The sequence below is a fragment of the Lissotriton helveticus genome, chromosome 5_1, assembly GCF_964261635.1.
Source record: "Lissotriton helveticus chromosome 5_1, aLisHel1.1, whole genome shotgun sequence".
Classification (NCBI taxonomy): Eukaryota; Metazoa; Chordata; class Amphibia; order Caudata; family Salamandridae; genus Lissotriton; species Lissotriton helveticus.
Window position 1 is genome coordinate 281,579,563 of NC_136065.1, and position 23,947 is coordinate 281,603,509.

The window sequence follows — 23,947 nt, forward strand, 5'->3', positions numbered from 1 at the left end:
GCGGTGGTGCTGTACCGCCTGGGGGGGCACATGATGCTTCCAACGCCTAGTAATAAGGCATTTCGCCGTGATCAGCCCCAGGTCCCAGAATCTCGCTTGCACCTTTGTCTGTTTCGTTCTTCTAAATAACCCCAACAGGCAAGCTTCCCAAGTATGTGATAAGGTGCCCCCTGGCGCCTTCGCCAGGGCAGTAGACACTGCAGTCCAGTACGTAGAGCAAGCCTCCATGGTAGGTGAACCATCGTGTTTCTTCATTAATTCCTGGGCAGCGAATGCCCATGGGTACCTGCCCAGCCCTTCACCTTCCATCCTAGTGGAGGCAAAAGGCCTCTTCCCAATGGACCGTGTTTGCTCTGGGCCAGCCAGGGTACATGTGCAAGGGCACTCTTGCTGACCTGGTGTGGCAGGTAAGACACATGTTCAAATGTGCAGTCCGTGCGAGTGCGCACACCGGCCTGCAACCATATGTCGGACACACCAACATTTACAAATATCATGTCCGCAACACTCCCTAACATGTGGTGGAAGGGTGTGCATGCTTCACACTGCAGTACAGTGGGAAAGGGCCCAGAGCCTTAGGGCTTCACAAAAGAACTAGCACGGTCACTGGCTTGCCGTGGCAGGCCGGTGGCTTGGGACACCCATGGTGTACATGCGCTATCCGGCTGACAATGGCAGTCTGGAGTTAGATGAAGCACTTCCTTGGTGTCAATACGGACACAAGTCCATCTTGGCAAGCAGATGGCAGGGACCTATAAACATCACTGGCTCTAGCAGATAGGACACAGGCCCAGCACACTATTGGTGCTAAAGCACCCACTGCTTGTCATGACAGGTGGAAAATCCCTTTCTCCCCCTCAGCTAAGTGCTATTTCCTACAAGACATAGGAAGTGTGCATGCACTTCCACACTGCACCAACAGTGGGGAAGGACTCCAGCCATATGGACTCGAGAGTGTCCCATGGAGGGGAACTGACCTCCGAGGTAGGGGGACCTCACTTAAAGGCTCTCCCCTGTTTGGACAGTGTTCATGCTCAGGCCCCCGCCCGCCGACTCTCCTACCCTGAGCTTCATCCTAGGGCCGAACTGGCAGTAGGGAAGGCCAAATCTGGGTTGGCTCACCCATGGAGATGCCATCCTGAGTAGGAGACCTAATGGGCAGGTGAGTCTCACGGGCCATGATCAATGCCACATCCCCCTAATCGCCAATGTCGTACCTGCCCGGGGTATATGGTGTACCTTTTCAGAGGTCACTCCCGGGGACAACACTTAACCCAATCATGCGAGCACCCCACTCCTAACCCATGTGGGGTGGGTGCTCTTACCTTTCCACTTCAGTACAGTGGGAATATCGTCCGAGTTCTAGGGTAATGAACAGAGAGTACGTGAAGACAAAGCAAAAAGGTTTGGGGATGTTCCCCAAAGAAGGCCATGTCTAACATGACTGCTGTTCAGCCTGCCTGGCATTTCAAAACAAGGAAACTCTTCAGAACTGATGCACACATAATATTGCCTCCACCACCATGGCGCAAAGATGGGAGGTAGCGAAAACTCTGGACATTTTGTGAGAAAAGGAGTCGTCGGATGTAGAAGAGGTAAATGCTCCAGGCTTCGTAACGGAGACAGCCTTTTCCCCTGGAAGCATAGGTTCAAGTCTGGAGAGCCTCTGCCAGCCCAGTGCCCTCAGAAGGTAGCAGGGAGTACGGATGTTCACATAACTCACCACACAGAGGCTCAAACCTCTAGCTCCCAGATTGCTCATGATGCCTTCAGTGCACCACTGCCATCCGGCCATGGATGACACCAGTATGTGGAGGTGAACCCAGTGACCAAGCCACATTCGGTGGCAGAGTCCTACTTCAAGTCTCGACCCTTGAGCCCAACTTTGGCTCCGGACCCGAAGACACATCCTCCCCCACCCTCAAGTTCAAAAGGACAGGAGAGGAAACCCCTGTTCCTGCCACTGTAACATGATTTCCCTGGGGTTTAAGACTCTTTTTCTCAATGTTCTCCCCAGTTCCTGCCCATCTACTTTTGTAGCACCTCTGATATGTTCATAACTCTCATTTATGGTTCCCTGATTTTGCCATCTTAATGTTAAAACTCTTTTATGAATCTAGTGTTCTATTTCTTTCTTAACTCTCTACATCAGCTCACTCCAGATCCTCCTCACCTATGAAGGCTCTTGTGAATCTTAACGTTTTTTTCCTTGGTTCCCTCCCTAGTTTCTCTCCTTTTTTTTGATGGCACCACTCACCTGTTCCTGACTTTCTTAGGTGGCTTTCATCAGTCCTGGGTTTCTTTCTTAGTTCTCTTCATAGCTCTTAACCCTCAGCATTTGGTGCCTGAATCACTTGTTTTTGACACTTTTATGTGATTCCTCCATGAGGCACCTGCCTTTCTACCTGATATTGCCCTGTCTGGCTTGAGGCAATTTTTCCTGATTCCTTCTACAGTTCTTGTCCCTCTGCTTTAGTGGTCCACTCCCAAGTTTTTTTACTCTTTTCTGTCCCCCCCTGGCCTTTTGTATTTGCCTACATGTTTCTCTTGTGGTTCTTGGGTCTCTTGTACTTGGTCACTTGTCATTTATGGGGACAGTCCTCAACTATCCTTGGTTTGCACATTGTCAAGCATAGCAGGGCATAGTTAAACCCTGTTTTTAATGCTCAGTCGTCTTGGAACTCTTCCTCTAGTTTTGACAGTCTGTTGGCACTGCCCTGGTATTTGCTATAACAAGCATTTGCAATGCAATAGGTCTCACATTTCGAGACTTTGAGCTATTGCCATTGTAAATGACACTGGGGCATATTATCAAGACAGGCGCTAAAACGGCGATAATGGACTTGATAATATGCTGTATGGAATTCCAATTGAAGCCCATGTTAAATGTGAAGGCAGTTTTCTGCCGCTAAAACTGCGATCATTTTATCACCTGTCTTGATAATATGCCCCAATGTCTTTTATTTATGTGTTTCGAAAACCTGCAAGTGGAGCATAAACACGCACTTTTTGCTTATAGTCCTTGCTCATGAATAAGGCTGGCAGTAAAAGAGGCGCATTTAATGCCAGCCTTGCTTCTCATAAGCAATGACTATAAGTACAAAGTACAAATACAATTAGTCGCTTTGAAATGTGACAAAATAATTATTATATTATTTCCACATTAGGTTGTACTCTATGTGGAGATGATGAAGGGACATTTATAGAAGGTCTAATATGAATGAGATGTAGTAGGTGCAGTACAGCAAGCTGCACCTATATGTCCCTAGCGAGCAAGGCACCAGCACTGCTTGCCTAGGTGCAGTAGCACAAGCTGTGTCTAGAGGTCCCTAGTGAGCATCATAAACTTTGAAGATATGGTAAATATACCCTACCCATAATGCATTGCATGCAAGACAGTACCAAAAGGACATTCAAATAGCTATGTCAATGTTTACAATTAGTAGCTTTAAAATGTGACAAAATAATGATTATATTATTTCCAGATTAGGTTGTTCTCTATGTGGAGTTGATGAAGGGACCTTTATAGAAGGTCTAATATAAATTAGATGTGGAAGGTGTAGTTCAGCAAGCTGCGCCTACATGTCCCTAGCGAGCAAGGCACCAGCACTGCTTGTCTAGGTGCATTAGCTAGAGGTCTCTAGTGAGCATCATGAACTTTGAAGATATGGTAAATCTGTCCTACCCGTAATGCACTGCATACAAGACAGTACCACAAGGACATTCAAATAGCTATGTTCTTGTATCCTTTAGTAGCTTTGAAATTAGACAAAGTAATTATAATTTTATTTCCAGATTATGTTGTACTTCATGTGAAGGTGATAAAGGGACATTTATAAAAGGTCTAATATAAATGAGATGTGGTAGGTGCCGTACAGCAAGCTGCGCCTAGATGTCCCTAGCGGGCAAGGCACCAGCACTGTGTGTCAAGGTGCAGTAGCACAAACTGATGGGCTAAGCTGACTGTGAAGTGGTCCGCACAGTTGGCTAGGTTAGTTGGCTGCTGGTTGGCTAGCTCGGAGGGCTAGGCTGGACGAATAGGCTGGAAGGAGGTGTCGAGTTGCTCTGCCGAGTCAACTCGTTGGCTAGGCTGCAAGGCTAGGCGGGCTAGTGGGGCTGGCTGGCTAGCTGAGAGGGATGACGGATAGATAGTAAAAACAAAAAAAGCACAAACTGTGGCTAGAGGTCCCTAGTGAGCATCATGAACTTTGAAGATATGGTAAATCTCCCGTACCCATAATGCACTGCATGCAAGACAGTACCACGAGGACATTCAAATAGCTATGTTCATGTATATAATTAGTAGCTTTGAAACTAGACAAAATAATTATTATATTAATTCCAGAATAGGTTGTACTCTATGTGGAGCTGATGAAGGGACATTTATAGAAGGTCTAATATAAATGAGATGTGGTAGGTGCAGTACAGCAAGCTGCGGCCAGATGTCCCTAGTAAGCAAGACACCAGCACTGCTTGTCTAGCTGCAGTAGCACAAGTTGTGGCTAGAGGTCCCTAGTGAGCATCATGAACTTTGAAGATATGGTAAATCTACCCTACTCATAATTAACCCTGGGCGTAGTTCGCGGAGCCGCACTCAGCGGAGCTACGCGAAGACGCACTTGCACTCCGCGACCTACGCGTAGCTCCGCGGACATGCGTAGTTGCTTGCTAGACCCGTTCGTGCGCCGTTTTTCGTCTTCGGGAGCGCGGTGCGCGTGTTCGGGGCACTGCCTGCATGCTCGGGATGGCTAGCGCGCTAAGTTACCCAAGAGGTTTGTCCCGCCCGCTTGCGTTCCCTTATTTCCTGTTCCGGGTCACAAGTAACGTGTTCGGGTTGTGCAAGACATGTTCGGGAACTCATCTTCTCGTTCGCACTACAAAAGTGCGTGATCGCGCTAAATATCGCGCGAACCTACCCACACGGTCGCGACGGGCGCAGCCATCTTGGATTTCACACTCAGTTTCTGCGTGTTCGGCAACTCGATCTTACCAACAAGCATCCTCGCGCGTCCTTATGACGCTATCGCGCATCCAAATGACGTTATCGCGTTCGCACAGTCGCACGGGATTGTGCGGGAGGGTTTACAAACATGGTGGCACACGCGACCGGGAAAAAGCGAACGCAGAACCAAGGTAAGCCATTGCCGCGCACGCGATAATGTTATTCAGCGCGCGAGAACTACGCTACGCACCGGATTGCGGAGTAATCGACAGCTACGCGTTCTCCGCGGAACGCGGAGTTGCTGAAACTCCGCAAGCTCCGCGAACGGAGCGTAGTTCTTCGCCCTGGGTTACTCATAATGCATTGCATACAAGACAGTACTACAAGCACATTCAAATAGCTATGCCCATGTATACAATTAGTAGCTTTGAAATGTGACAAAATAATAATTATATTAATTTGAGATTAAGTTGTACTCTGTGTGGAGCTGATGAAGGTAAATTAATAGGTCTCATATAAATGTGGGATGTACTAGTGAAAATTAATAGGTCTCATATAAATGTGAGATGTGCTAGTGAGTAAAGTAACCACTGCCAGCCTTATAGAGGAGATAGCTTGTGTTCTGTCTATACTAAGCCTGTCGTTTGCAGTGGAATTTTTATATTTGCCTTGCACTATTGCCAATGGTATAAATAAAGCAAAAGTAAGAAACATTGTAAATTTCAACACCAACAGCTCTAACTTTAACACATGTGAGACTTATTGCATTGGAAATTAAATTGGTCTTGCATTTGTTGGAGTTGGTATTGCTGGCATTATAAATAACAATGGGGCATATTATCAAGGGGGTTTATCTCCGCTTTTTTGGCTTTAAAAGCCAAGAAAGCGGAGATAAAATTATCTCCCTATTACCTAGCTGTCGCTAACACCAGTTAGCGACAGCTAGTAGGAGATAGCGACCATCTTGGGCCCCACTTTGCATGTCAGTGATATTTATCACTAATGACATGCAAAGTGGGCGTGCCAAGATGTTAGCGACTGGAAACAGTCGCTAACATCGCTATCTCCTATTACCAACTTATGGAGATATTCGCGCTAAGCGCGAATATCTCCAAAAGCTAACACCTGCCCTGAGCAGTTCTTAGCCATGTTATCCAATGGGAGGTGGATAACATGGCTAAGAGCATTAGCTCGATAATGCATGAATATCGCTGACTTTTCAGCGATATTCATGCATTGCGGCCGATTTTTATCGCATTTGCGATAAACCTTGGTAATACCAAGGTTTATTTGCGATAAAAATCGCCGCAGCTCAGCGGTAAATTTTTGTCTCTAACTAAGCAATAGCGATAATTATCGCTATTGCTTGGTAATATGCCCCAATGTTTTATTTATCTAGACAGGGTGCAGTACCATAAGTGACCAAAAGAGGCCCCAGGTAACCTCTTTTGGCCAAATATTGTACTGCACCAAGCAGAAGATATGGTAAATCCACCCTACCCATAATGCATTGCATGCAAGACAATACCACAAGTACATTCAACTAGCTATGTCCATATATAAAATTAGTTGCTTTGAAATTTGACAAAAGAATTCATTCCCAATTAGATTCTACTGTGTGTGGAGTTAATGAAGGGAAATAAGTAGACAAACTCATATAAATGTGAGATGTTCTTGTGAGCGAAGTAAACACTGCAAGCCTAGCTTAGGGCCAAGTGTGTGTCCTTGCTTGAAGCCTTTTAAGAAAATAGTTCCTTGAGGCTGTAATTAGGATGCAGGGAGTGTCCTCATGGGAGGTTACAAGAGGAGATAGGCGGTTACTAAGGAGGATCTCCTAAGCCTATTGCCCAATGAAAAGCCACCATTTACAAAGGACAGGGACAGGAGCCAGTTAAAAATATGGGCGGAAAGAGCTTTATTCACATATCCAGTATACAGCATGTCTCGAAGAGACAGCGCAAACGCTGCCTAGGCGAGACCTAAAAAATGTAAGGCAACAATCATATATTTATACAGCACACATACTTATTTACATACTTTTCTATAGTGAGGATCATGGCTCATCAACGTCAGAGCACTGCACAGTATATTTATAGGATTTGTACTTTAAGACGGTAACACACAGTAAATTGATCCCTGTAGAATGGGAGCCAGATAGCGAACAGATATCATAAAAAGAAATACAAAAATCCACATTATAGCACAAGAGAAAATATTCACAACTAGCAGCCCGTCCCGACGTTGTCCGGGTATGAATTGCTGCCGGCCAGTAGTATATTGTTTTGTAGGATTTCGTTTTGATAGCATTTCTTATCTGTGACAGGCCTGTGAAACGCTCCGATTCACAGTGCACTGCTGATGCACTTAAGAGTGCGCGTTCAGTAGTGTGTGAACTCGAGTTTCCCTACTTTATTTTTCCTTGCAATATTATATAGCGCGAACTCGACAACATGGCATGAGCACAATTTACATTACAGAAGAACACGTTCATTTGTGGTAGGCACGGGGAGACAAAGCGATCTGCCTGGAATCACAGGATGTTGAGCTGATGCCTAGATTCGAACATAGTTCCCCAGCTCTAAAGTTCGCAATTCTAGAACTTGTGCCGGGAGGTGTGTCTAAAAGTGTATGTCGGTGCTGGCCATCGATGAGAGACACCTGTGTATTTTTCAAATCGGTGGTGAAAAAATATGAGTATGTTGCTGGAGATGTGGGCCGCCGTGCCACCAATGTACTTACCTGGGAGGGTAAACACCCATTATTCCGCAACTTTCTTTCCGCATGCCATCACTCCGCATACTTCATTACGAAAGTACCATGACTCCGCAATGCCATTATAACGCATGGCATTACATTTTATATGCTTTTACCACGCATACATTTACAACGAAATTCGTTGTAAATGCATGAATGGTAAAAGCATGTTTTTTTAATGTTTGGATAAGGTAAGTATGGGTATAGGGGTATATGTTTTGGGGTACTGAGGTATATGTTTTGGGGTGTTTGGGTATTTTAGGGGTTCAGATATAGTTTTGGGTTATGTGGTACAGGGATAGTTTTAGGGTTTAGGGATAGGTATGGGTTTTGGGGTACAGGGGTATTTTAAGGGTTCAGCGCTAGGTTTGGGTTTTGGGGTACAGGGGTATTTTTACTGTTCAGGGCTATGTTTGGGTTTTGGGGTACAGGGGTATTTTAGGGTTCAAGGGTAGGTTTGGGTTGGGGTACAGGGGTATTTTTAGGGTTCAGGGCTAGGTTTGGGTTTTGGGGTACAGGGGTATTTTTAGGGTTCAGGGGTAGGTTTGGGTTTTGAAGAACAGGGGTATTTATAGGGTTCAGAGCTAGGTTTGGGTTTTGGGGTACAGGGGTATTTTTAGGGTTTAGGGATAGGTTTGGGTTTTGGGGTACAGGGTATATTTATAGGGTTAAGATGGGTTAGTGTTTAAGGGTGTTGGGGTATTTTAAGGAGTAAGGGTGGGTTATGATTATGAGGTGCAGGGGTATTTAAAGGGAGCAGGGTGGACACCCGGAGCTGGAATGTACAGAACCTGGGAAGAAAAAAACAATGAAATATTGGGCACAACGCTCGCTCTTTTTTTTCCGTAATCCCGCGCCCCGCACACACCCACGCCCTCAGCACACGCCCACAGCACACGATATGAGACATGGCATGAAGGGCTGGCACGGTTCTTTTACCTTTTAAATGTATATTGTGGGCGTCTGCATAGCCTATGTCCTTCTGCTGCAACTGCCCTTTCCAACACTGTATTGGGTTTTGTGATTGGTGCTGTGGTTCCTGAGATTATCCGCCTCAAAGGTTTGGGCTCTCTCTTTATTATATTAGTATAGATAAAGACCATTGAAAATAGATAACCTTTTGGCACTCAGTAGCCTTCAGATTGCATTACAGGGCGAGAGTAAAATGTTCTGCAGTAGGTTTGTCAGTGTTATGCAAAAGTGTATGATATAGTAGACAGTAAAATAAATGTCACAATATAAATCTGCATATCTCACTAATTGTCTTGTGTTACCATTTTGCTTGGTTGCCTTTCTGTATCTCGTATATTTATTTATTGAGTCATTTTCTATAGCAGACACAAGGCCCTAGTGCGTCAAAGCTCCTTGGATAGAATGCTGCTTAGAATATACAGAAGCACTGACATTAACAAAAGGCAGCAAAAGTAAAGATCACATAAGCGTGACACAAGAAATAGTCGATATAAAAACAAGGCACAAAGCAAAGTTACATAAATGGACAGTCATTGGGAGAACAGTCATAAAGTACAATACTTTTGTTGTATGTGCCCTATGCTGTTTTTTTAGGTTCTATTATTCTTTGAGGCTCTTGTTTTACTCCATGTTCCCATATTCCTGGCTCTCTTTTCCTTGAATCCCTTTCTTAACTCTCTTCATTGACCCTCTTTGTTTGATCTTTCCTGATTTCTAATTCTCTCTTGCTTGAATTTTTATGTTCACTTTCCCTAAACACTGAGGGGGTCATTAGGATGGCGGTGGACTTTGCCCGCCCGCCATCCTGACGGGGATTGGGACCGCCCGCCATAAGGGCGGGGGTCCCGTGGGTGGTATTAGGATGCGGCCTGCATTTATAACATTGTGGCGGGCGGTGCTCTCTGCACCGCCCGCCACAATGCCATAAATGCATGTATGCATTTGCATACACAATGCGGCAGGCACCGCGCGGTGCCTACCGCATTGTATATGCAAATGCAGGGGGGTATCACAGGTACCCCCCATGTGCACCCCCCCTCATTCACTTTGGGGGCCCGCATGGGGCCCCATAAGTGAAGACCGCATGCCTTTCCGCCACGGAAAGGCATTGTAAAATGCCCATCATAATATGGCTGGCGGTGTCTGATAGACACCGCCACCATATTATTCCTTTTCCGCCCCGGCCGCAAGCGACCGGGGCGGAAAAGCGGCAGACACCGTCCGCCGAGGTCCCCCCCGCCATACTAATATGGCGGGGGGGAAACGAGTGAGGATGTCGGGTGGATTGCCCCCGCCAGGCTGGCGGTGGCTACCGCCAGCCTGGAGGGGGCAATCCGCCCGACATCCTAATGGGCCCCTTAGGGCCTAATTTAGAGCTTAATGGACGGGTACGCCATTACAAACGTCAAAGGTATCCTGTCTACCTTATTACAAGTGCCATAGGATATAACACACTTATAAATAGGCAGATGGTATATCCGTCACTTTTGGGAGGAGTAACCCGTCAGTCAAACTCTAAATCAGGCACTTAGTCCGGAAGAAAGTGGAGGTGAAGGTGTGCAAGAGTACAGTAAAGGTTAAGCTGTGTGATTAAAACTTGTACCTTCCTCTCTGACTTATATTCGATTCTTTTGTTTCTTCACAGACGACTTACAAGGGCAAGTCCTCATTCCAGACCTACACAGATTACATGAAGTGGGAGTCATTCCTACAACAACAGCTACTGCTACTCCCAGAGAATTCCGCATTACGCCACGGGTTCCAGACCTGCGAACACTGGAAAAGGATCTTCATGGAAATTATAGGCAAGTCTCTGAAGGGAAGAATGCACGGTGTGACATTTCTCTTACAGTGCCCCGCCTCTAGTGCCCAGACAGCAGGACATTCAATAGGAAGCACTGGCAGAGGTCTAAACGACCAAATTTCGAAATGAATGTTGTGCTGGAGGACATTTCAAGCATTGACAGGAACTGCCTTCAAGGTGGTTCCTGCCAGTCTATTATAACTTTGCCGTATGGCTCTATCAAACATGACGGAGCTGTATGGCAAAGTTACAATTTTATTTAATTTAAAAAACAAAACCCCAAAGCGGGATTTTGTTTTGGAAAAAAAAAAACAGTACCCTCCTTGACATGGCGAGGGGGGCATTTTGAAGTTTTCACTGCCCCTTACCGCCAGGGTTTTCCTGGCTGTGGCAGGCAGTGAAAACTGGCCTGTATGTCTGTCCATCTAAATTAGGTGGGTGGACATACAGATCAACCTCCGACAGCTCTTACTCCATCGGGCCGCCGGAGTGGTGTAGCTGCAGGGGGGACTGAGTTGTCTCTGCCTTTGTTACACCAAAGGTCAGCCCACACTTAAATCATGCGGGTGGACCATTGTTTTGGCAGAAAGGGTACTCCGTAGCTGTTTTGACGGAGTACCCTTTCCGCTAACATATAAATCAGCCCCCTATCTCTTGTGCCCAGGCAGAATGAGATTTACTGCAACATATCTCCTGTGTGCCATTGACTTAATTTGTCTCAGCTGTGTCATGTTGCCCATGCCTCAGAGGTGTGATATTTTTCCCAGGAATTACTAGTGTCTCAGTGTGAACTTCTTTTCCGCAGTGCTATACCTCCTGAGCCTCAGCAGCGTGTACTTCCTTCCAGCGGTGCCATGCTTTCTGTGCCCCAACAGTATGAATTTTATCCCAGCAATGCCAGTTGCTGGTGCCTTAGTAGTAGACGCTTCCTTCCTGCGGTACCATGCATCCGCTATCTCAGTCCTCCTCAACATTACTTTGTCTCCTGTACCTTAACTGTGGTTTTTTTCCTCTGATAGCACTGTGCCTCCTGTACAATAGTAATTTGCGTCTATACTGGTTGCGCCTTTGGTTCCTGTGCCTGACCCTTGGTCCTTCATCTCTCTGTGCAGGTGTGGAGAGTGCTCTCTCTGGCCTTCTCCTGTCTTTGATGATCTGTGTCGCGGCTGTGGCAGTTTTCACCACACACATCTTGCTCCTGCTTCCTGTGCTGCTCACCATCCTAGGTAAGGTCTCCTTATAAGATCTCCGTCTGCTCCAGAACACTGTCACAGAAGGGAATATGAATGCCATTGTTTCTTATTGACTGATCTCAAGCTTTGTTTCTCTTCCAATGCTGGTTGTATGTCAGAATATCATACAGAAATGTCATCTGACATACTTATTGTGTCCTACATATTATTCACAAAAATACCATGCCATTGTGTGTCGATTTTCTATTAACTCCAGTGGGACAATATTTTTGTAAATGATATTTAGGACCCAATATTTATGTCTTGACGATATACTACATCCGACTGTTGTATTCTGGTTTCACACCTACTGGACTAATTATTGCCCTGGATACATTACACAAGACATGTTTCCTCCTTTGCATGCATTAACCCTGACCCTTTGATAGACTATTCCACCAGTGCTCCCTGAATATACTTCACTTGTCATGTCAACTAAATATACTGCAGTGTCCATGCTCCATGCCACCTAAGGACTCTACACTTCCCATGTTTATTCAAAAGAAGATGATAGTCATGCTCAACAGATAGACTGACCATGTTTCCAAGGTATACTGCACTAACCATATTCCATTGGTAAACAGCACGAGCCATGCTCCTTGCAATAAATAGCCATGTTCCTAGAATATATTGCCTAGCTATGCTCCATGAATTCATATCAGTAGCCATGTCCTTCTGCTGCAGTGACCCTGCCACTTGGCTACACCACACTCGCCATGCCCTTTTGATGCAAGTCTCAGGCCACAATTGCTGAATATACCACACCAGCCAAGTCCCTCTGATATACTGCAGTAGCCCTGCCATCTAACTGCAATACAATAGCCTTACTCTTTGATATACTGCCCATGACGGGAAACAACCTTTACAACGCAACTTTTACAATGCACTACCATTACAGCAAAACTTTGACAATGCAACATCCATTACATCGCATGCCATTACAACGCAACCATTACAACACATGACACTACAACGCATACCACTACAATGCATGTCATTACAACTCATACCATTACAAAGCATAACATTACAACGCATAGTACCCTTACACTAGCCAACACTTACCCTACTGTTGCACCCCCTGGAGTTAGAATACTATATTTTACCCCTACACTATCCGACACTTACCCTACTGTTGCACCCCCCTGGAGTTAGAATAGTAATTTTTACCCCTACACTATCCAACACTTACCCTACTGTTGCACTCTCTGGAGTTAGAATAGTAATTTTTACCCATACACTATCCAATACTTACCATACATGCAATGTAATGTTATGCGTTGTAATGGTATGCGTTGTAAAGGTAGTATGCGTTGTAATGGAATGCGTTTTAAAGGTAGTTTAAAAAAATTAGTTGTAATGGCATGCGTTGTAATGGAATGCGTTGTAATGGATGTTGCGTTGTAAAAATGCGTTGTAAAGGTTTGTGTTGTAAAAGTATGCGTTGTAACGTCATACATCCCCCATGACATACCACTTGAGTATAATGCACTTGTCATGGTCCTTGTTACACTGCACCAGTCATGCCACCTGGAAAAAATTATCTAGCAACTCTACCAGGATATCCTGCACTAGCATTGTTCTCAGAGAACCCTGTCCTAGCCATGCTTCCTAAATAGAATGTGAGTTTTCTCCGCCATTAAGCTGCCGGTGTTATAGGGTTGCAGCAGTGGGGTACGTTTTCCCTGCTAATGCTTTGCCAGTGTTAAAGGACTCCACTAGTGTGAGCTCTTTGCGTGGACCCATGTTAGTGTGTAGTACACCAGCAGTGTGACCGTAGGAGTATATCTGTGTGATTTTCCTTGAACATAACATTGTCAGTGCTATAAAACACCTGCAGTGTGGGGTTTCTCCCTCAGTACTCTGACCGTGGTGTAGGACTCCAGCAGTGTGAGTTTCTCCACCAGTGCCCTGATAATATTGTTGGACTTCAGCAGTGTGAGTTTTCTTCACTGATGCCCTGCCTGTGTAATAGTACTCCAGCAGTGTTAGTTACCTTCCCCAGTGCACTCCGTCAATGCTCTGTCAGTGCTAGAGAACTTCGGCCGTGTGCGTTTCTCCGTTCGTGCCATGCCCATGTTGTAGGACAGGGTTATATATAAGATTCCAGCCGTGTGACTTTTCTTCACCAGTGCTCTCGCAGTGCAATGGGACTCCAGCAGTGTGAGTTCGTTCACCTGTGCCCTGCCAGTGCTACGAGACTCCATCAATATGGGGTTTTCTTCGCCAGTGCCCTTCCAGTGTTGTAGGGCCCCAGGATTGTGAGTTTTCTTCACCAGTACCCTGCCTGTGTTTTTAGACCCCAGCGGTGCAGGTTGTATCCATCAGTGCTTTGACATTATTATATGACACCAGCACTGGTGGATTTCCTCACCACTGCCCTGCCAGTGTTATAGGACTCCAGCAATGTGGGGTTTCTTCACCAGTGCCTTGCTAGTGTTATATGGCCCCAGCATTGTGAGTTTTCTTCACCAGTATCTTGTGCATGTTGTATACTCCAGCAGTGTGACTTTCCTCACCATTACATTGCAATTGTTAAAGGACTCCAGCAGTGTGAGTTTTCTCCATCAGTATAATAGGACTCCAGCTGTATGAGTTTTCTTCACCAGTGCCCTGCTAGGGATATAGGATTCCAGCAGTTTGCGTTTTCTTCACCATTACCATGCCATTGTTAAAGGACCCCAATGCTTTGCCCATGTTGTATGACTCCAGCATTGTGACGTTTCTAAAGCTGCGCCCTCTAAATGCTCCATGACTCCAGCAGTGGGCTCCTCTTTCAGCACTCCCATGGTATTTCTATGGGGCATCAGCTGTGTGACCTTACTTGAGCAATTCCATGTTAGTGCTGCAGGATTCCAGCAGCACAGCTTGTCCAGTATGTCATTGTGTCTGTACACTTAACGCAGAATGTTGACTTCTGCTGATGCAAACCTGTTTCTCCAATTTCTATGCAGGGGTTGTCTGCTTGGTTGTGTCCATTATGTACCTGTCTGGTTGGGAAATGGGTGCTGTTGAGGCAATTTCCCTCTCAATCCTCGTGGGCTCATCTGTGGATTACTGTGTACATTTAGTAGAAGGCTACCTGCTGGCAGGAGAGAGTATGCCACCACACCTGAGTGAGGTGAGTATTTTGGCTTCACCTGTGGCTGGGGTACGGGCTGGAATGGATTTGCAATGTCCTCACTTTAGATTTTTTTGTATTTCATGTATCCAGCCACCTAATTTTCACTTCTCACGCTGCACGAGCACTTTTGTCACATTTTGCACATTTGGAGTAAACTTCATCACAGTGTACACAGGCAATTTATGTACTTGCGCCATAATACATGCACTTGCAGTAATTGTTTTCCGGTTGTGTTTTCATTTTACTTTAAGTATTTTTTTCTGGCATTAAGAAATATTGTCTGTTTTAATTTGCTATCTCAGAACTATTCAATTTCAGAAGAGGTAGTGTTTTTCAGTGACCTTCTTCCACTGAAAACTTCTGTTCAGTATCATCTAGCAAAAGAATGAGAATATCTCAAGAGCCATTGAAGACACTCGTCTGATAACACACTGACATATCCATCCACCCACAGGACAAATTATCAGCAACTTCAAACAACCTTTTTGATGTTTCATGATTATATCTGATCTTCCAGGGTAGATGCTCATTGCAATTTGACTTTTTGTTGTACGCTGTTCCATCCATTGTGTAAATTGTCACTCGGTTCATCCATGAGGTGGAATGTCGTAAATACGCCTGTGAGTGCCAGGAAACTCTCACGCTCTCATGAATTACATTTGCTATTTATTTGTAACTGGCATTACCATTTGTAGAAAGAACTACTTTCATAGGGGCATCAACAAACCAATAACAAACATTGGGGCATATTATCAAGGGTGGCGATATGGAATTTTCGCCGCTTTAGTGGCCGTTTTCGGCCGGCAAGCAGCGATAATTCTATCGCCCTATTAGCAAGCTGTCGCTAACAGCAGTTAGCGACAGCTTTTAGGTGATAGCGAGCTGTTTGGGGCCCGCTTTGCATGTTAGCGATATTTGTCACTAATGACATGCAAAGTGGGCGTACCCAAACTGTTAGCAACTGAAAACAGTCGCTAACATCGCTATCGCCTATTAGCAAGGCAGGCGTTGCGATGGAAATATTCGCGCTAAGCGCGAATATCTCCAAATACTATCACCGGGCCCAGACCAGTTCTTAGCCATGTTATCCAATGGGAGGTGGATAACATGGCTAAGAGCATTTTGTCGCTAATGCGTGAATATCGCTGTATTCTCAGCGATATTCATGCATTTCGCCGCTATCGCCGGAAAATGTATCGCTTTGAGGATAAACGTTGCTAATAGCACGTTATCTCAGCAATAAATTCTGGCGATGCTCAGCGATAAAAAAATCGTCGCTAAGCCTATTTAGCGATAAATATCGCTACTTGTTGGTAATATGCCCCCATGTTTTTTCTGAAAACATTCACATGGTACATGCAGGAATGAATGTGGATTTTCTGAATGACATTTGTGCTCAACTTTCAGTACGTGATAGTAGTATAGTCTGGGATCTGTACACTAGTTGGTATCATGGAGAACTCATTTCCATACTTTTGTTGAGGGGCTAGATCCCTGTGGCACCTTTACTTCTCTTGCACCCTGAAGTGAATTCTATGCTTCTGAACTCTGATTTCTCTCTTGTTTGCAGGATCCGCAGGCCAGTCGGCAGTGGCGAGCCATGGAAGCCGTCCGGCACGTTGGTGTTGCCATCATGTCCAGTGCAGTCACCACAGTCATTGCCACCATACCGCTCTTTTTCTGCATCATCGCACCTTTTGCCAAGTTTGGAAAGATCGTGGCCCTGAACACTGGTGTTTCCATCGTGTACACCCTAACCATGAGCACGGCCTTCCTCAGCATCCTAGGCCCAAGCAGCTTCACCCGCACCAGGAGCTCCTTCCTCAAAGCAACAATAGGTGTCCTGTTCACCACCACCGTGGGCATCTGTGTATATTTGGTACTTTTGAAAAGTGGGATACAAATCCCCCTGCCCAGCATCACATCCTCCTAACACCCGCAACAGGCCAATCTTTTCTATGGACACCTTTTATACAGCTCTTTTTTAGAAGCTGCCCGGTTTGGGATCGTTTTTCCACTTCTGATGATCTGTATTTCCTGTTACTGTGGAAGATATTTGCACATGCTAGGAAATTGAAATGGTGCTGCTGGGAAGCACCAGGCGAGGCCAGAACCATGTCAGATGTGGTCTTTTTTCTACAATTTACAGCATGAAAGGTAAAGGTGAACCCTAGAAATGATGTCCTAATCCCTGGGCTAGATCAGACTTTGCTGTGCTCTCTGATCACAGTGACAATGGTGGGAGAATCTTCAGGCAGATCCGAGAAACATGAAGCTCCTTCATTACTATTTTAAACAACAAGGCACTGGGGTCTTTTGGATTAACTCGGGAGGGAAGGTGGGATTATGGGGTCTATGGTTAACTGTATGGAGGACCGTATTAAGTTCAAAGCTCTGAGTTATATGTTCAAAATCAAAACAGGCACCGCACCACAGTATCTGCAATTTCTTGTCGGCCCTTATGCTCCCACTTGTCATCTCCTGTCTCCAACTCACGAAAACTTTACGGTCCCCAGGTTCAAACTTTCCAGGATGGGTGGAAGATCTTTTGCTTATCTCGGCCCCTCCCTCTGGAACTCTCTTCCCCTTACTATTCGCAAAGAAACTATTTACACCCGTTTCCGCAGATCCCTGAAGACCTGGTTATTTAAACAATAATCTCAACTCACTGCCGCTCTTTTTCTCATCCAGTCCGTCCCGGCGCCGGGAAACCCTTTTTGGGTAGCTGTTGCGCCTTATAAATTAAATAAATAAATGGTAGAATTTGAATCTATGGTATTTCCACCTCATGACTGACATTTGACCATCACAGCAGGCAACACCAATGAGTTCCTTCTTCATAAGATGTATCTTGTAAGCTTTGCAATAAGGTAGCACAATACATGCCATCTCAAAAGAATAGCTCAAGAAATGCTTGCAATGGGATTGTCTCCCAGTAAGGAAGTGGCTTTGTGATTGATCTCCATGCAGTCTGTATGAACTGCGTGGTTGGAACTGCAAACCATATACCCACAAACAATGCTCAAATGCCCAAAAATACAAACGTAGATCTGGCTAAAGCCTTCTAGAACACTTGATTATGTTGTGTCGATAGAGCCCTCATTTTCAACTCCTTGTCTGTGGCTTAATTAGCAATAAACTTTTTAATGAAATGTGTTTTCGTCAAAGAAGACTTACTCCGAGTCCTTTCCTTGGACTGGTGTGAGCCCAACACCTTCACCTAGGCGTCCCTGCTTTGCTGCTGTAGGAGTCCATGGTTGGCTGTTTCTTTACATCGAAATTCTCTGGTTGGTTTGTACCTTCCTTTCCCAATTGGCTCTTAATTTTTCCATAGATTTTCTGGTTTGATTGCTCCTTTCTTTGGGAATCTATTTCTGGCTACTTTCTCTGTAATTCTCTGGAGCCTGTCTTTGGAGTTCTTTTTAGTCTCTTCCCTTCCCCTGAGAATGTCTTTCTGACTCCTTCCTTTGAGAGTCTCTGGTTGGTTGTTTCCTTCTAAGGTGAGCCAATTCTTCTGCCCCCTCCTTGGTACGTTTGTAAGTCTATTGTTGGACTTTTTCTTCCCTTGGCACTGCATAGGATTCTCACTCTTTCCTTTTACAGCATCTTTCAAGGGATCTTCTATGGTGTCCTGCCTTGGTTATTTATTTTATTTTCTCCTACTTTCCATGCAAATCCTTAACGTTAGCTCCTTCCTCATTTTCCCTGACTACTCCTGTCCTTTTAGATTCCTCTAGTGCTCCTTCCTTCCCTTGAAAGGCCCTCTCTGGCACCTCCCGCAAATTCCCCATCAGTCCCTATCGTCTAGGTTCCTCTGGTTCCTCCCTTCCCTGGTCAATCCCTCTCGGGCTTCTCACTTCAAGATCCCTTGAGGCTCCTTCACTAGTGAGTCCATCTCTGGCTCCTCACTATATTCCCTGGTTCATTCTTGTGCTTCATGTTCCCCTTATATCCTTCCCTCAGAGAGCCCCTCTCTAGCTACTCCGTTGTATTCCTTGTATGACTCCTGTTCTTGGGTTCTTATGTTTATAGTCCCTGTCTATCTCATGGCCATCTGCATCCCACTCCAGCTCCTTTTTTTGCTGCAAGTCAATGTTGTTTTTCTCATTGTTTCGGCCCTCTCCTTTCTCTTTCCTTTGTGTCTAACTTTTCGCTTGGAGGGTTCCCCCTTCCTTCGGGTATATCTGCCCCCATTCTTTCCTTGCCTGTTCTTCTCTGCCCCTTGCTTGTGAGTAATGTCTATGCCACTTCCTTTGCATGAAAATCTGTGAGTTCCTGCATGCTGCAGTGCTCCTAGGTTTGAGGTTACACAGTATTTCACCATGCACCACCCTCTGCCAACCAGGCCTTTTAACTAGTAATTAACAGTAAAGAAAAACATGCTTTGTGAACTGCTTGTGTAGGTTCAGTCTTATCCAAAAGCCCCATAGACAGAGGGTCCTGATCATGGTATCTGAGCATTGACCAACAAACTTGCTCGAGCACTGCACGTGTTTGCTGATCAGCCTTTTGAGAGGTTATCTGAGGTTATGGAGGTAGGAAAGAAAAGGGCAAAAAAAAGGGATGAGGTACCAATGAGGATGGATGCTAGTATGTTACCCGGCAGACACAAAGTGAGATGAAGGTAAACAACGTAACAGTCTGACCACCAAGATACGGAGAGGGCAGTGTGCTAATGAGGGATTGCCATGAGTATGACCGAGGAGGAATTTGGTGGAGGGAAAGAGGAAATTGATCAAGAACAGAGCGTGCAGAGTAGGTGATCGTGGTGACCGGTTGGAGAGGCACACTAGTCATACATAACCATCATTTGGTAATGGACAAGAGTGAAATTTAGAAAGCTATCGTTGGAACTTAATTTCCCCATTGACTTGTAATAAAGTGGAAGCTTTTCTAAGCAGAAGAAACCTAAAACGAAAATGCAGTTTGCGTAACAAAAACGGAGACCATCCTGTCACCTGCATAGGGAGTGTTGGCATCTATGCTAAGGCAGGCCATAGAGAGTCATATGGGAGGCAGGAAACACCCTCATGCCATCAAAGAGTGCTCAGTCAGAACCCTCAGGAAGCCACTCTCCCGAGTTGATACATTTACCCGTAGGCCCACAGCTGAAGAGGAAGCCAAGAGTAGGGATTATTATTACCATAGGTGCTCAGGTTTCTGAGGGGACAGAGGCAAGAGTGTAAACCCGTTGTTTACTGGGCAAGGACACAGTGCAGTGTTCCCATCCGGGGATTGACCTGTACCTGGGGATTCTCTCTAGAGTTGGGTAAAGTTCTTCAGTAAGTGAGCCAAGCACCAGGACCAGGTTAGGGCTTTTTTCAGTGTAGGAAGGTGCATATAGGATTGCACCTTTGCTATACGCGTGGGGGCTGCTTTTGGAGGGCACGTAACCTGCTTTGAATCAGAGGACAGTATCTAGCATGAGGAGAGGCTGCCTCAGATTTCCACTGCTCCCAACAGATGGGCTTTGCAAAGCTAAATACCATTTCAAACTAATGCAATTAACAAATACATTTTCAGCATCACTGATTCCATCATATTCCTCCAATTGAGGCGTTTAACCCCAGGCACTGGTAAGCAACCCATCTGTTCAGCAGAAAGGAGAGGCAGGCAGCGCGATGAGGGAGCTCTGCAGCGGTGCCGGCATGTGGCTGCAGCAGGAGGCAGCAGCCTGTGAAGGAAAGGCAGTGGAATTAAGAAGGACAGAGCATGCAGGAGGGCCAAACACAAAGCAAGGGCACACCACTGGTGCTGCTTAGGTTCATTTTGCCATAGACGCTTCTTGAATATATTGGAATAAAAATCAGGGCATAGCAGTGGCTGTTCATTGAATGGATAGCAAAAGAGAGGCTTTCTTTCCGGACACTTTCTCGCTTACTGGGTTAGCCTCATTGCTCTGTGCCACTCACTATCATCACCTAAAAACATTCTGCTTGCCTTAGCTGCCTAGTTATGTGCTGCTTGGCTTTTTACCCCTGACCAGCTCTATCTCACTGCCATGCTCCGCCCAATTACGTATCACCATCCACTTAAACCACTCTTTCTTGGTCAGACAGATTGACTTTCAGTAACTGTCCAGTCCCACAGCTCATGTGAATGCCAGCTGTGCTCTGGAAGGGGCTTGGCTTCTGGTACCAACTCTGCACCTGTGAAGAACTTTGACTTTGGTGTCAGTTTTGCACTAGAGAGACAGAGCTTCTGATGCCAACTCTGATCCAAGGACAGAATTGGTCTATAATAAACTTGCTTCCTGCGAGGAATGCACCCTCCAGCTGTGCATGTATGAGCAATGTTGTCTATCATCTTAGTTCTGCCCCCTGGTGGGACACATGTCAGCTGCTGCTGCCACACCTGGCACGGACACAGTCGCTGGTGGCTGGCCAGCATCTGGAAGCGATGCAGCCTTGGCTTCCAGGTCTGCAGCTGTAAAGAGTATGCAACTCAGTTTCTGCTGCCAACGTTCCACCAAAGACGGATGTCACCCTTGGTAACTGCACAGTTGTCATGGGAAGGGCTTTGTTGCAAGCTCTGCCTTTGCAAGGACTAGACCTCTGCAGCCAGCACTGGACCCGGTCCAACGTCGTCTCTGGTGCCAGCTGAACACCTGGACTGCATTTGTTCTCTGAGGTATGTGGGTTCTGCTGCCAGTTCTGCACTCGGGATGTGGCCTATTAAGCCAAAACTGGGTCTGAAATAGATGTGGCACTTTGTGCCAGCACCTCTCAAGGGAAGATTGCAGCTGATTGGTGCCGAGCTAGGCCTAGAAGGAATGTATACTATGGTGCCAGCTCCCTACCTGTGTTGGGTATGATCTTTTTGTTACACATAGTGTTGTTTTCAGACTATTGGTTGTGCTTTGTGTTATTTTGCTTTTCGTTGGATGCATTGTCATTTGCTGTTCTTCTAGGACCATGGTTTGTCAAACTGTGATTAAAAGATGGAAAGTCAGGCGAATGGGTTATCAACAACCGTATCTGGACCTCCAGGCCCACCTCTTTTGTCCATGAGTTTGGATGCATACTATGACTGCGGCTGATGCTCTTACAGGTCCCAATGTCACTGTCAATTCTAAAGGTACATTAGACAGACCCAGGAGGAGGACTTGGCCAGAGGGACCTGGGGTATGTTGTAACAAATCTGTGGTCTTGAAGTGCTGGTCAAATGCCAGAGAATTTGTCAATCATGCAACGTTGACTTGTGACTAACTCTGCATCAGTCGATCACTTCCAGGTCAATCTCATTTTCGATAGGTCTAATTTGACGCCCGTAGAGTATCCATGTCACCTGTTCCTACTCTTTAGTTCCTCCGCTTAGTAAAGTAACCCTGTGACTGGCAGTCTTTGTGGCTCAAAGTCTGATGTGTTTCATGGGGTGGAGGACACAGTAGTGACCAGCGATGGTACCACTTTGGCTGCCTTGGCATGGTCTTTGGTGGCATGTATAGGCTGTCTGATCGCATAGGGGATCTCATAAATGGAACATCTGTATAATTGGAAGGACTGTAGGACTACATAGTCAGTTGTTAGAGTGAGTCACACGGACTAACGAGGTGTTCAGTCTTGCAGGGATTTGAGTTTTATGCATGGCTGACTGTACGTCACAAATCGGTGGTGGATGTTAGGTAGCACGGATGATGGTCGCGAGTAAATATCGCCATCACTGGATAATGGAAAGCAGGTTTCGTTGATAATATATTCCGCCTACTCACACTGCATATAATGTTTACATTGTGTGTGGAGGCTCCACAAAATGCGAGTGATTTTCAACAGTGAGGACAGACAGGGATTACCAAATAGGCTGCCCTTATTTGTGAGGGAAAGCACAGTGCAAGCCCGAAGGGAGTGAGGTGTGCACTCTGCCATACTGTTGTAATTATATTTCCAACAAACAGTGCGAATGCCAAACCGAAACAAAACAAAAAATGAACCCAATGGACCAGCAACCATGCTTTCATTCAGTGCATTCAAGAGTCCATTAAAATAAACAGCACTGTTTAGCAGTGGGAATATGGGACGAATAAGCTAAAGCAAGAGAAAAAAAAATAAAGCTACCATCCGCTTCAAGGAATATGTTACACAGCGTCAACAGCAGAATGTTTATTTTCTTGAAGAAAGGCCGACTCCTTCCACAAGCCAATCTGTCTGTCCCGCATATGAGTCCCCCCCAGAAACATACATGGTTTGTGCTGGTAGTGGCTGGTGGTAGGCACATGGACTCATTTTTTGGGACCAGCAATGTCAGACCTTGACCCACAGCAAGAGAGAAAAAGACAGAAAGGTGTAAAAAGGCAAGAGGAAGAAAAATATAGGAAAAAGAGCCTGAAAGAGTGAGATAAAGAGAAAAGAAGCGTAGGATGTTTGGTGAAAGAGACAAGAGGTGGAATCAAAACTAGGCAGCCTTGGTGTTCAGCAACCATGGAATTCGGCAGCGCTAGCAGCAGTCTCCTAAGAAAATACTTAAGCCCCTTTGCGTATTTTGGGGCATATTATCAAGGGGGTTTAGAAATATTTTACTAAGTCAGCGCTGGCCGTAAACTAGGGAACTGAGGGGTATATTATCAAGGGGGTTTATCTCCGCTTTTTTGGCTTTAAAAGCCAAGAAAGCGGAGATAAAATTATCTCCCTATTACCTAGCTGTCGCTAACACCAGTTAGCGACAGCTAGTAGGAGATAGCGACCATCTTTGGCCCCGCTTTGCATGTCAGTGAAATTTATCACTAATGAAATGGAAAATGGGCGTGCCAAGATGTTAGCGACTGGAAACAGTCGCTAACATCGCTATCTCCTATTACCAACTTTTGGAGATATTCGCGCTAAGCGCAAATATCTCCAAAAGCTAACACCTGCCCCTGAGCTGTTCTTAGCCATGTTATCCAATGGTAGGTGGATAACATGGCTAAGAGCATTAGCTCGGTAATGCATGAATATCGCTGACTTTACAGCGATATTCATGCATTTCGGCCGATTTTTATCGCTTAGGAGATAAACCTTGATAATAGCAAGGTTCCTAAGCGATAAAAATCGCCGCAGCACGGCGATAAAAATATTGCCGCTAAGCCAACATAGCGATAATTATTGCTAGTTGTTGGTAATATGCCCCAATTGTTTTGTCTTTTA

At 45.6% G+C, this 23,947-nt stretch overlaps 1 protein-coding gene across 1 annotated transcript in view; it reads left to right on the forward strand.

Annotated features, from left to right (window-relative positions):
* The window catches only part of DISP3 (dispatched RND transporter family member 3), a 105,006-nt gene extending 87,215 nt beyond the window's left edge, over positions 1-17,791 (forward strand). Inside the window, exons 18-21 of the mRNA XM_078640903.1 lie at positions 10,314-10,473; positions 11,585-11,698; positions 14,659-14,825; positions 16,399-17,791. Of these exons, the coding sequence (XP_078497029.1) occupies positions 10,314-10,473; positions 11,585-11,698; positions 14,659-14,825; positions 16,399-16,761 (804 nt within the window). The 3' untranslated portion in view covers positions 16,762-17,791. The remainder of the gene's footprint in view (positions 1-10,313; positions 10,474-11,584; positions 11,699-14,658; positions 14,826-16,398) is intronic.
* Positions 17,792-23,947: the final 6,156 nt, after the last annotated feature.